Raw genomic sequence first — 14080 nt, 5'->3', positions numbered from 1 at the left:
ACATTTAGCCTTTCAATAAATTAAAACATGTACAAAACATTCAAGATGTACATTATAAGTATGAATGTAGATTTTAAATTTGCTGTGGGCAAGGACAGGGTCTGTTCAAAATAAATGTAAACATAGAAGGGGATGTTTGCATTGATTTATTGTGCAATTTCTAAGGTGACCTCTTGTTGACTATTCTGTCAGCTGTTTTCAAACGACTGGAATTAGGCATTAAAAAAGCAAAGCGCATTTTCAACTTTTTAAGGCTCAGTTGTTGTTCTTACCTCCTTGTATCTGCAATCTTTGTCACTGCTTCTGTGAAACATTTAATAAAAGATAAGTGCAATTACACATTTGATTCCTAAAACTTTTTGACATCAACACAGGGCTTGAGAAATGATGATGAGAAATCTGGTCAAACTCAAGACCTCAGCAGAGATCCACTTCACAATTGATATTTTACCTGTATTACTGTATTTTGTATGTCATTTAGCCACACTTACCCACCACTAACAACACAGCAACTGCAGAGCAAACTGTTCCAGAGTAACTAATATAATTCAGTCCAATTAGTCAGCCAAGCTCATTTAACAAGTGCAAAATCAATTATAAGCACATGACAATCTAATCTTTTTCCTTAACTACTTGAGAAGAGGTGTGAGAACTGGATTCAAGTGACTTCGCTTTGGTCAAGATTTAGTTTTCCTGCTTCATAAAAAGGCTTAGGGGATACAAGACATAAATAAGGGGAAAAAATAACTCGCTAGACCGGAGTCCCAGGGGAAGCTGCTAGACAACCCTGCAGAAGTACAAGCCTTTTCTCCTCAAATGTGCCAAGTGCATCACTAAATAAAACATTCCAGTTCAGAAAGCTAAAGAGCCACCATGTTCTACTGCAACAGGCCTCATCTGTCGTAGCTAACTGACCAGGAGTATGAGGCAGGTATGGACTGAAACGCTGCTGCAGCCTGTGACAGCAGCTGACCCCATGTCTGGCTTCTGGCATAGAATATGTATAGATGAACTGCAACATACAGGAATTCACAGGGAAGGACATTAATACCTAAAAATGGCAAAATCTGTTCATAGCGAGGTGTAGAGGCAATTGCAGTTAAACTCAAATCAATATCTCCAAGCATGGTGAGAAAAAAGCAGAAAACGTACCTTTCCTTACCGTTTAAGACAGGTCTAATCCATCTCAGCACACTACAGGCAACAGATGCGGCGCTCAGCAGAAACGAGATGTTATCACAAGAAAAATGGGAAGGTGCGGCCTCTCTGATGTTCTGCTTTAATACAACATGAAAGTCAAGTTTGCAGGGAATCTGTTGCACATCTGAGCAAAACCTTAGGAAATACGGGGCATTGTGTGCCAGCCCTTGAATATATCCCCTGAACATCACCCAATGCCAAAAAGTCTACATGTTGTTGTTTACTTTCAATAGGAACAAGTTATGATCAAGTGCTGGAAACTAAACAGTTTTTCACATTAATTATGTGCTTCACTTACTACTAATACACTTCTGACAGACCGGCAAGCATCCAGTGCAAAACGCACAATAAGGTGATTACAAACATCTTTATTTTTTGATTATTACCAAAAAGAAAATAAACTACAAAACAGGCACTGAAAACACCAACAGCACCTTGTATCTTCTTAAACAGAACGCAGTACATTTCCGATTAGGTCTGGACTGTCTCCGTGTGTGTGTGTTTGCGAGTATGTGAGAGACGGAGCACAAAAAAAAAAATTTAAAAAGAGAGTGGGAGAGTAAACGGTCTTATCAGGGATGTGCAGGTCCAGCCCAGCCATTTTGAGTGTGCGTCAGAGGGTGAAAAGAATGCTAGCTCCAGTGCAGGTTTCCTGCCTAAAAGCAGCCACCGTCCCCACATGACCACAGTGTACGCACCAACAACTGGTTGACTTAAGACAGACACAGTGATGATTTCTTTTGTGGCTTACTGACCCACTCTCTGCTCTGCTTCCCCGAATAACAAAAAGGGAAAAAAAGAAATCATATTTTTGTTCTGTTCACTGAAAGAAAAAACATCCAGAATGAGGCAAATAAGCATTACTTGACAAAGTAAAGGTGAACAGTTACTCCATTAGTACTCTATCAGTATTCACTCATGGGGAAGTAAAATTACAAACTCAAATACCCATTTGGAAGAAAATGGCAAAAAAAAAACTAATACATTTAGAGCTGTTTGTTGGCTGTACAGAAACAAAGACAAACAAGGGAAAATCAGAACACTCCATAAAGGTCACAGCTTCCTAGTGGACAGCCAGTTTCCTTATGTTCCCAATCAGCCTCTTGATGTAGTCCTTATGGTCAACAGGCTTCACATCCATCACCGTGGCCTTAATCCTGGACTCATCCTGTCAGACAAAGAATGAGAAAATCCATTTGTATGACATATATTCACTTCCTTCGCAGTACAACTCAGGGTCATAGGACAAGACACTTCTTGCTATTTAACACTTTGTGTACAGCTTGTGTTATTTCCCTTTTACCAAAAGTGTATTCGACAGGGTACAAACTGTTAAACATAAAAATGTAACAGACTTCATTGCTCAGGAAAAACATCTTATGCAATATATTAATTATCAACATGAGCCAAGCATCTTCCACTCTCCCATATGAGATATTTGGATGAGGTATCAGAATTGTGTTTGCATTCAAATGAATGTCTCACAAAAAAGACAGCTTTTTAAAGCCTTAGCAACCTCCACAGCTGTCTAGACAGGGGAAGGTCATTTCTACCAACGCTATTAATCTCTGCATTTAAACAGAGGTTACACTCATTTTGTCTCCATTAATCCTCTGCTGCTTAAGAGGGTGAAATGTAAACCGTCTTTCTTTGGATTGGCGCCCACTTTCTTAGAGAAAATCCTGTTGCATATCTTGTTGATCGTGTCAGAGGCGCCTCCACAATAGTGGATTTTTTTTCCTAATTATTAATTAATCTTTGCCATCTCGCTCATCCTCTTCAGGGCCAATTGGTCAGTGAAGCTGATCTGCAGTAGATATAAAGCCAGAAAGGGAGGAGCATCACTCTTTTTTCCACCAACCTGTGTCGTAGGTGCAGTTTTTTGTTTTGTCATTCATTACTTTTACTGTTGATTGGTACTTTTCTGGTTCTGTTTAATTTCTCTTTGGCACACAGATAAACTCTTCATATGACTGGAAAGGTTAAGCTGTGCTGTTTAATTTCATATGCAGCAGGGATTTTAGAAAAAAGATGATACTTTGCAGAAGTTTGATCCATCTTTATAACTTTATGAGTTCTATATGTGCAAAGATGTATCCAACAGCATAATTACAAAGCTCTGGTTTCACTATTTCTTGTGTTATGATAACACACCATTGCGCAGATATGTTTTTTATCAATGGCTGCATTGCACAGATATGACGATGTCAAAGTTTTAAAATGGTACATCACAACATCACTGCAAGAACTCCAAACAACTGGACAAGAACTAAACCATATCACAGCAGAAAAAGAGGAGATATTCATATGACATGACGTAGTTTCATTCATCACTAAAACCCCGTAGACGTCACATTACACATCGTACAGGAACGACTCATGAAGGACAGGACACTGAAAAAACACACAAACCTCCCAGTAGACGACATCATCACATTACTCCGGTTTATTGCCAAATCCACCTATTTTCAGTTGAAAGGAATAATCTACAGTCAGAAACAAGGTTTTGCACTGGGAGATCCACTGTCTGCAATAATGAGCAACTTTTTCATGGAGGACCTGGAAACCAAAGCCATCCCCGCTCTGCAGACCCATCGGCCACCTGATAAAAAAGGACATGTCAGCACACGTCAGATGACGCTCTGAAGAAGACGGCAGATGCCGTCGAAACATGTCGGCAAGGTAGAACATCTTTTCTTACTGAATTGTCGGTTCAAAAGTAATGCTATCCTATAATAACAAACGGCAAAATGAACATAATCCAAATGGACAAACGGCTGCATGAAGGTTGTTACGGATTAAATTTTATTTAGGTTCCTAATTATTTTTTCCTTAACGACGCTGTGCTGCGCAGATAAGCCACTAAAATATTGGAAAGTTAAAGTTGTGCAGATTTATTTTTAAGCGTTACACTTTGCTGCAGCAAATACTTCTAGAGCAATCCAACAGAGAAGAAAGGATTTGTGAATTGAGGAAAGGAAGAGTGACAATCTGGTAATCAGAATAAGTATTTCCGCTACTTGATTTTGCACAGTTTAACAAGGTTGAATCAATCAGTCCTTTCAGTGTACACAGCAGTCTGCCAGAAAAGACACCTATCAATGCTGTACAGACCTTCAAATTAAATACATGCACTATAAAAAATATCACCTATGAGAACTAATGTGGTTGCAGTAGATGGCACAATAATACTCTTTTCCCCCTACAATGAATAAGACTTAAGTAAAAAAGGGACACATTAAAAAGCTCCACCTTACCCCAAACAATGATTTTGTAGTATCTTGCATAAATTGCATACACTGACTGCAATGTTGACTATGGCTGCAAGTCAAAGAGTGGGTGTGTGTATACAGGATGTGTGTGTTTGTGCATCTGTAAGTAGCCAACATCACACGTTTGGTTGTTGATCTAGACTTGGCAACTAGAGCTGTGTGTGTGTGTGTGTGTGTGTGTGTGTGTGTGTGTGTGTGTGTGTGTGTGTGTGTGTGTGTGTGTGTGTACAACACACACATGAGCACAAGAACAAAAACAACACACAAAAATTTGTTCCGCTGTGACCTTTTTCTAACAGCTTTAAACATGCCAGGAACACTTGCAGCAAACAGCAGCCAAGGAAACTAACCATTTCCAACGTGCAAAACAAGGTATTTTATCTCCTATACAGCCTCTAGAAAGAGAGCAGCAGCGATGAAGACCTGACAGAAAATTCACACAGACACTCATTTACCAGCAACTAATGACTCACTTTAAACCTGCCAAATCTTCACTTTAAATCCCTGACATACACGTAACCCGTTTGATCCTTGCACGGTGCTACACCAGTAGTTCTGATCCAACCCTGGAAAGCTGCAGCTCATCTGTGGTGGAACAGAAAACCAGCAGTGCTCAGGACAACCACTGCCAGGAACCACTTTACTACTCTCTCATCCAACGCCCTTGTCTTGCACTGTAACCCCCAAATCGTGCGATGAGCGATGTTCACATCACATCAGAAAGATGGATTTTTTTCAGGGCAAAATGAGAAGATATTAGCCAACTAACCACTTCTTTTCAAATCCGCCTACTTCTGTTTAGGCTGCAGCTGTCAATGTTGACATAATGCTACAATGAAAAGCCTTGTATGTTCAATCTTATCTTTTTCCCATCAGTGTCATCTTTTGATACGCTTTAATCAGTTAGAATGTCTAGACAGCCTACAGGGACAATAACAGCTTAATACCCGCACAGCAGTTTGAATGTTACAGCCTCAAGCAGACATTTCTTTACTCCAGACGAGTCACAGATTTAACAGAGTCAAGTACTAACCAACAAAGTTAAGGAGATTTGACAATATAACACATTTAAAGTAATGAAATAATTCACACTGACATTTTGAGAGTTGCAACACAAACATCTACCAACATTATTTTGAATAGGTTTGATTTCAGGGCAAAAAAATACAAAAATTACATGATGCGTCTCACCCGCATGAACCAGCCGCACCTCGCATTTTACAGTGTAATTAATCTGTGCTTTGATTTAAAGTGTGCAATATTGCTTTCGATTTGGAACGACTCCCCAGATTTTGGCCCTAAAAAGGGTTCAGGCTCATTAATTTAAGACTTAAATGTATAAATTTGACATCAAAGTGAGAGTAATTATGGCTTGACAAACCTAAAAGAAATTCTGACTCCACTCTTGATTGGACAGTTGCAGCCTCTTTCAATAATGTCTTGATTTTTTTATGTTTATAAGTATTTGTTCGGTATGACGAATAGCAATAAATGTGCCATAACACTCAGATATGATGAATTGTATTTACTCTGTATGTCAAACAAATCTGCTCTATTCATTCACTATTAAAACTGTACAATCTTTTATTTCTATATAATACAGTGACTGCGACCGAGTTGTAAACTTGACTTCACTATATGGAATTAAAAAGTTAAAGACTATTTTCTTTTACTTCATCTGTCATCTCATTTCTTTATTAAGTTATTAAATACATCTTGTGACGTGTGCAAGCTTCTCATTTTGCTCCACTAACCTTCGAAAACCCAAAGACAATAAATTTACTATGATGTAACAGAGAGAAGCAGAAAATCCTCATATTTTAAAGCTGGATTTGGGTGAATTTTCAACAGTTTATCAAACATGGGTTTAAGTAATAAACTCATTAAATTTAATTCAAACAAGTAATTGATTACTTTCATCAGTTTTACATTACATCTGTGTGCATATGGCTAAAATCCTGATGTCTACCTTCCCAACATAAGATCCAGACAGAGTGACCTTTAAAATGTGCTGACAATCTATTTTAGTACCTTGATGGCATTACAGGTGATAATTTCATTATATGCCTCAAACGATTAACATGATCCAGGTAAGATGTGGATAGTATAATTCCCTTAACTGTTCAGATAATCTTCATTAGAGCAGTGCTGTCAAAAGTTAAAGCCCTTTCAGTCATGGGCTTCTTTTTATTAATCCGATGGCATCTGAATGCAACAGCTTCATATCTGAATAAGCACTGTGATCACTTTTACAAAAAAGTCGCAAGTGTAATCTCACTAGGTCGGACCTGGTAGTATTTGCCGTCACTTTTAACAAATCCAAGCCGCATGCACTCATATTGACAGGCAAATTACAACCTACTTCTATTTGTGAGAAGCGACCTGGTGACTGATTTTTCCACACTGCAGCGCTAACATTGGTCCTTAACCACCACAATTGCAAAAGACACAGTTGAGCAAAAATCACACAACACACTTCAAGTAATTTAATAAAAAGGCAAAATAGAGTATCTAACTTTAGGAATGACAAGTTTTGCCTCATTCACTTGGTTCTGTCTATAAAAGTGCAACTTTACTGCGATGGAGACAGATTTTATCACATCAGATCAGCGACATTCACCTGCAATGGATGCAATCTGGTTTTTGAGAGAACATTAAGAGGAGCTGTTTTTGTCCTTCAGCTGTTTTTTTTTTCCCGAGTTTACTAAATAACTGCAGCATCAAACAGCAGAAAGATCCATAAGAGCATCTTCAAAGTGAGAAGGTTGCACAAATTTACACACATGGAACTGGACTACACTAATTAATTTTAATAATAAATTATCCAGAGCATGGAGGACAGCATCGATCCGGGTCCATTCTTGAGACAGGTGAGCGCTTACACAGAGTAGTTCACATGCAACATTAAAGTTGTTTGTACACAGTTGAGCTCCAACTAGTTTTACTATTAGTCTAAGTCCATTTACTGAAGAATAAATGGTTCTCTGTCACATGAAGATGTTTATGACAGTTTCGATTTAGTGTGTTGTTTATTAGTTCATTCTGTGTCACTTGATACTGTCTGCTCTCCCTCCTTGTCCCGGATAGCAGTGAACAAAGTCGAGAGGAAATTTAACATAAAAGCGATCGATGTCTCAAAGTCAGAATGTCATCATTTTAAAAGACTGAGGCAGCAATTTTACACCTCCCCCGCCTGAAAAAGCCTCAAATCGCTCTGTGATACGAGAGGATGGATGAGTGTCATCAATTGTTAGGGACTTGCTTTGTGTTACATCAAGCCTATACAACACTGTACACACAACAACGTGCGAGACTACAGCACAATGGCTGGCTTGTAGTATTGAGAAGGAGAAAATCAACTCAAAGAGGGGTTGCAGGTGTCTCTGTTGAAGGAATATGGGGTTTGGAGACAGAAGCCAATACATGCTTGTAGCAGTGCCATTGGCAGTTAGGATGCTGAGCTGAATGTGACAGACACAGTGGCCTCTTCTGTGTGTTGAAGGCGGATGCAGCCTCTGGCTTGGCTCCAGACTTCCTGCTCAGAGTCCCAGCCCAATCAATTCTTTTATGTGCTTCCCTCAAAACAAACCTCTATCTGTGTGGCCTACAGGAAATAGTGACCGTGGCTAATCTGTGTGTGCACTCTTCACAAAGCCACTGAAAACGAGCAGCGTTCGAGGACAAACACAGTTTTTTAGAAGTGCTTCTGTCAGTCAAAATGAAAGCTAGGTAGTTTTGTTAATGAATGGGAAGACTATCAAAGGGGGGAAAACACAGCTAGAACATAAAGCACCAGTTATGTTTCTGCTACGTACTTTCAGCCTACAAGGAAAAAGTTGGGGGATTTGAGGCGGCCTCTTTTACATATGGTCAGTCCAAGCATGCTGCAATGACAAACCCCTGGGGGTTTTATCGAACTAATTACAATTCCATTTTTACTTACATTATATGTTTCCAGCTTCACTCTGTTGCGGAAGACAAAAGTATTGAAGTTGGCTTGCTGGAAGATCTCATCGAAGGCAGCTTCATTCTGAACATCAACACACAAAGCACACATTTTCTTTAAATTAAAAATTAGTACATTTATCATTGTCTCAAGTATAATGTGTTTGATAATTAAACACTCAAAAAGAACTAGTACCATTTTCAAAGTAATTATGTCTGAAAGAAACAAAGTACAGCAGATGTCTTTGACACATTTGTATTCATCTATAGGAGTGTGCGTTGTCTGCAGCAACAAAGCCAGAGGTTTAGCTCACTTCCTGAAGTCAGTATTCTATTCAGGAAGGAAGAGTCTCACCGATTCCTTGAGCTGCCCCAGGTAAGCTGCATTCTGGCCTAGAATGGCCTCTGCACTCTCCTGGAAGCAAGTCACCCACTGGTTGTCCCCATAATCGGCAATATTGGCCTGACGGACAACACAGAGAAGAAAGGCTAATAGTAAATAAAGAGGAAAGTTACCTGAATGAAGACATACTGACCAGTGTACACTAGCTCACATTTTGTACAAGGGTGCTGTTTATTTTATATAGCAGGCAGCGGACAGAACATATACTGCTGGCAAGCCTGGAAACATGCAGTCACGGTGCACTTACACATACATAAATAGAGTGGAAGCAGATTCACAGCTTATTCTACAGCTTGTGAAGAACAACATGTCAACTGGCGAATGGTACAAAACAAAAGCCGCTTATTTCAGATGCCTGGCTCCCATTACTCTGTTGCTGACTAAGTGAGTTTTTGTTTTCTTAAAGAAAAACGCTTATTTGGAAACAAGCTGAAAAAACGTGCTTTATGTGTGTTCTTCTCTGCATTCTCTGTAAAACGACAGCACTGTTTTGGAAGCTGCAGCAATTAACCCAACATGGCTCTAACCGATTGTAGAGACGATCGAAAATTACTCTTCATTACAATGTGCCACAGAAACAGAAGAATTGGCTTTAAACAAATCTAAATTTAACTCCAGAGAGCAGATTGGGACATTGTTGAAGCACAGGGAGTGAGCCATGAAGAGGGAGAGTGGCTCAAGTTCCAGGACACAGAAAGATGAATAAAGAGTTAGTTATGAGAACACAAATAGAAAAAATCTCAGGATTAAGCAGAAACAACAGGCATGTAAAATATGTGCATTAGCATATCTGCTTGTGTAAGTACATACGTGGCACAGCTTAAAAAAAATAAATAAATAAAATTTTAAAAAAAAAAGTGTCACAGGCTTTAGGGAAACCAGTCTTGAGTCACTTACAGAAAGGATGAGGCGGTACTTGAAGTTTGGAAACTCTTTGTCACACTTCTCACAGCGGAACATGCCATTCTGTTGGTCGATCACTTTTTTATTGCAGTCTTGGCTTGGGCAGGCTTGATAAAGGCAATTTTCCTTGCGAAGAAACACGACAGTAGCTATGCAGGTGTAGTAGTCAGCCTAAAAAAGGAAAATAAACCAGAATACATGTAAACAAAACTTCAGTGCCAAATAAAGTTACTCTTCGCTAGATGCAGTTTTCTCACTCTAGTGACCGTAGTGGTTTCTATGTTAAATATGTTGACTGTTGAAAACTAAAAACAAAACGGCAATAAATTAACATTAACATGACATTTTCAGGAGTATGTAGCGATATATGTGAACAGTCAGAAGGCAACATTTATGCAGCAGATGTACAAGTTACACACCAAACCAGAATCCTAGCGGCTGACACAAATGCAAACTAGTGAATGAGATGCCGTTTTTATAAGGAGGTGAAGTTCAGAAAAATGCTGCATGTAAACAGCCTCCAAGATGCATTCCTAGCTGACATGGAAAACACCCAAACAACAGACATGAATCCACACTGAACAGAAATAGATGCACACAAGAAGAAGCTCAGGATGTGCTGCAATAAGTCCCATCACCTCTCCTCACATGATAGCGTTTTCCTTTGTCGCACCCTAACAGTTGACAGGTTTGGACAAAGGCTAACCACTATTACTAACTTCAGCACAGGCTGTCACAGCAGAGGGGAGACTAGGCTGCTGCACGCTGTGATAAAGGATACAGGTGCCTCTTCAGGGTCAGGGAGCAGAGCAGCAGACCTGCCACCTGCCACCAAGTCAGAGGTTAGAAAAGTTTGAAAAATGCCCATTATAGTTTGCTATAAAAAATAACAATATAATAAACAATGAAACTGGTGAAGAGCAACCAATAAAACGAGGACTCAGACAGGGATGTGTGCTGTCACCTGACTTGTTCTCCTTGTACAGTGAAGACATCATAAGGAACATATAAGGCTTACCGGGAGTAACCATCGGAGGTTATAATATAAATAACATACAATATGCAGATGGCAAACAGTGAAGAAAACTTACAAACCATAGTATCCATAATTAATATAGAGAGCCAAAAACTTGGTCTGTCTTGAAACAAAAAGAAAACAGAAGTAATGGTCATTTCAAAGAAAAATATCATCTCAACCTGTAACATAGAATTAGACCAAGAAATACTGAAGAAGGTTCATCATTTCAAACATCCCAGTTCATGGATAACATCAGATGGAAGATGCGAAGCAGACATCAAATGTAGAGCAGCAATGGCAAGAACAGCATTTACAAAAATGAAAAATATACTGACAAATTAGAAAATAGCAATTAGCATCCGTATGAGGACTCTCAGCTGTTACATCCTACAAGTTCTGATGTACAGATGTGAATCTTGGAACTTGAATAATAAAATGTAGAATAAAATCACTGCAGCAGAGATGTGGTTTTACAGACGCATGCTGCGTATATCTGACACGGACAGAATAACCAATGAAGATGTTTTAAAAACACTAAACACAAAGTATACACTACTGAACAAAATTAGGAAACTGCAAGCAGCATTTTTTGGACACATCTTAAGAAAGGAGACCTTGGAATATATTGTCGCAACTGGAAAAATTAACGGGAAGAGAGGACGAGGCAGACAGAGAATGAAAATGATAGATGGACTCACATGGCTACACATGGAACAGGCAACAGTCACAATTCAGAGAGTAAAAGATCTGAGGAGCTGAACAGAAATGATCATCTATGCTGAATGGCATGACACTTGATTGGTTGATAAAAAAATAAAGATTGAAAGCAATTCATTCAAAAAATAAATCATATCTGTAAAATAAAATGGCAATCAGTTCTTTACTCTCTCTGTTCTCCATGTGCTGCATGTTGCATTTATATGCAAAATGCGTTAGACCTCAATTAACTTCCAGAACAGAACAATTGATAGTCCATGTCACTTTGGATAAACAGCCCTTGAGTGTGTTAAATGACAGCAACAAAATAAGCAAAAATCACCAGTTCCCACACACACAGCAGCGTGCTTTTTTAATGACTGTTTTGATTCACAGAACAATCCACACATCAACCTCTGCTACTTTTTCAAGAGGTCCAATTAGTGAAGTAAATACCTCATTAATGAGCACATGACTGACCAGCAGGAAGAGGACAGAAGTACTTGTTTCTTGCCTCTGCCAAGCCAGCAGGAGGAGGGTGACCACTTACTGTCACGGAGGGCACAGGAGCAATGTGGAAACTTGAGATTGTGACACAAAGACTTTGTGATGGTGACAATTAATTGCTAAAGAGTTTGGTTGGTGGGGTCTCGAGAAGCCTGACCCCTATGCCCTTGTGTATGGGATGTCTCAGCGGGTTTGAGGACAGCTTTGGCTCAGCTCCTTTTGTCAGTTCCGGGTCTTATCACAGACAATGCTGAGGAGGAGCGAGAGCCTCCGGAGACTTTCAGGATTTCACCTGAAATGGGCTAATGATTATAGTGTGAAAGTTTATAGAAAATAAGGAGATTGAATGATTTAAGATGCATTGTTGGATTTAGGATTATCAAATAGCTGAAGTGGGTACAGTAAGAGGGGCATAAAGAGAAGCGATAAGACAAGTGTTGTCTGTGACTGGGATTCATATAGCTTTGGCCATAGGAGAGAATTAATAGAAGTATAGTGAGGTCAGAAAGCCTCGAGCAAACAGCATGAACAACACTGAATTCAGAAAAAACAGAAGTAGTCATTCAACAAAACATATTGTTCTCTTAATTGAAGCTCACAGACACCTCTCGCTCCATTTTTAATCCAAGCACTTGAGCCTCCCTTTGTTTTTAAGGAATAATAGACCCTCCAGTAGTTTTGAGCTTTCAACTAGCTGATATATCCCCCACCTCGAGTGTGTTACACTTGTCTTTTACAGCCACTGCAAAATTGTCCATCCTGTGCCTCTTGGGGGCCCCATCATAATGGCTTGCACCTATTAATTGTCCTGGTCTTAATGGGATATTTTCATCATACTGTTATGGTTTCTAATATGCAGATCATGTTCAATTACACAACTTAAGATCTCCGTACAGGTCACATTTTATGCTCGAAGCAATTTCTACACTTCTGTGAGTGCCAGTTCCCTCAACATTATACATTTAAAAAACTGGGGAAATTAAAGAACATACGCTACATATCTGCGGGCAGTAATTCTATTACAAAAGGGCAAAGGAAAAGAGACTAGGTAATCTTCGTAATCGATACCAGAGATGAATGCGACTTTCACCAAGAACATATACCAAAACTATAAGGGGGGGACACCCACAATGCAGAGGGATTAATGAACAGTATAAGACCAGGAAGCCTTGCAGGGATGCGATTTTAAGCACACATACTTGATGGTGCAGTGATTTTATGAGTCACTGATTATAAAGATTCATCACACAGACTGTCAACTAAAGGAGCCTTTGCAAAGCAGAGCCGAGAGTGACAAGGTTACACTGTAGAGACTATAGATTTGCTATGTGTACCTCGGATTTTTATTAACAAATGCAGCTTGACTGTGAGCACTTTCATATTTGTTGTTTGGGATTCAACAGCGGTCTTTCAGTTTGTCCTTGAATATCTTCAAAGCGTTATCCTTGAATAACAATATATCTGGGGTTACCATATCTTCAGTGTTTGAGTGTGTCAAGACAAAGCTGTGCATGTGTGTACCTTGTCTCCGTGTCCTAGATGCTCGTTCTTAACGTCAGACAGAGACTTCCAGTTGGTGTTTCCTCCCCCGCTGCCACCTTTCACCTCCGTCAGAGACTGTCCATCCATGGCATGGCCCTCCTTGTCATACCTACATGGAATTAAATTAATAACATTCACTGCAGGTTTAACCCCTTTCACAGTAAACCAGGTACAGCTTTAAAAGGGCACCAACACTGTACATAAATTCATAATTCATTAATCTTTTCATGGGCTAAATGGCAGCCTTGCATGGAAGCTCTAATGTGTGTGTATATGTGAATGAAAAATGTATTGTAACGCGCTTTAAACCTATATAAATGTGGGATATTTACCATTAATCTGTTGATCGAGCCCTTTAGTCCATAAAAATATTGTAAAATGTACACTGAATTGCATATTATGTACAAAGCATTGTTCAAAAATAAGACATTTGGTTTAATATTACAAAGGACAAAAACAAAATATTCACATTTGAGAAGTAGAAAACAATAATATTTGACATTGTTGCTTTAAAAATTACTTAAAATGATAATCTATTATTATATTTTCCAAATAGATGTCATTTAATTTTCTGTCAAACTGACTCATCCATTC

General features: G+C 39.1%; 1 protein-coding gene across 1 annotated transcript in view; it reads right to left on the bottom strand.

Annotated features, from left to right (window-relative positions):
• Nucleotides 1-1548: 1548 nt before the first annotated feature.
• Nucleotides 1549-14080, bottom strand: part of rpa1 (replication protein A1) — a 28597-nt gene continuing 16065 nt past the window's right edge. The window contains exons 13-17 of the mRNA XM_023272036.3: nt 13466-13595; nt 9718-9894; nt 8773-8880; nt 8416-8502; nt 1549-2368 (exon numbers count right to left, since the gene is read on the bottom strand). Of these exons, the coding sequence (XP_023127804.1) occupies nt 2264-2368; nt 8416-8502; nt 8773-8880; nt 9718-9894; nt 13466-13595 (607 nt within the window). The 3' untranslated portion in view covers nt 1549-2263. The remainder of the gene's footprint in view (nt 2369-8415; nt 8503-8772; nt 8881-9717; nt 9895-13465; nt 13596-14080) is intronic.

Source organism: Amphiprion ocellaris, chromosome 7 (assembly GCF_022539595.1).
Source record: "Amphiprion ocellaris isolate individual 3 ecotype Okinawa chromosome 7, ASM2253959v1, whole genome shotgun sequence".
In the NCBI taxonomy this organism is placed as follows: Eukaryota; Metazoa; Chordata; class Actinopteri; family Pomacentridae; genus Amphiprion; species Amphiprion ocellaris.
This window is presented reverse-complemented; position numbering and strand designations above follow the sequence as displayed.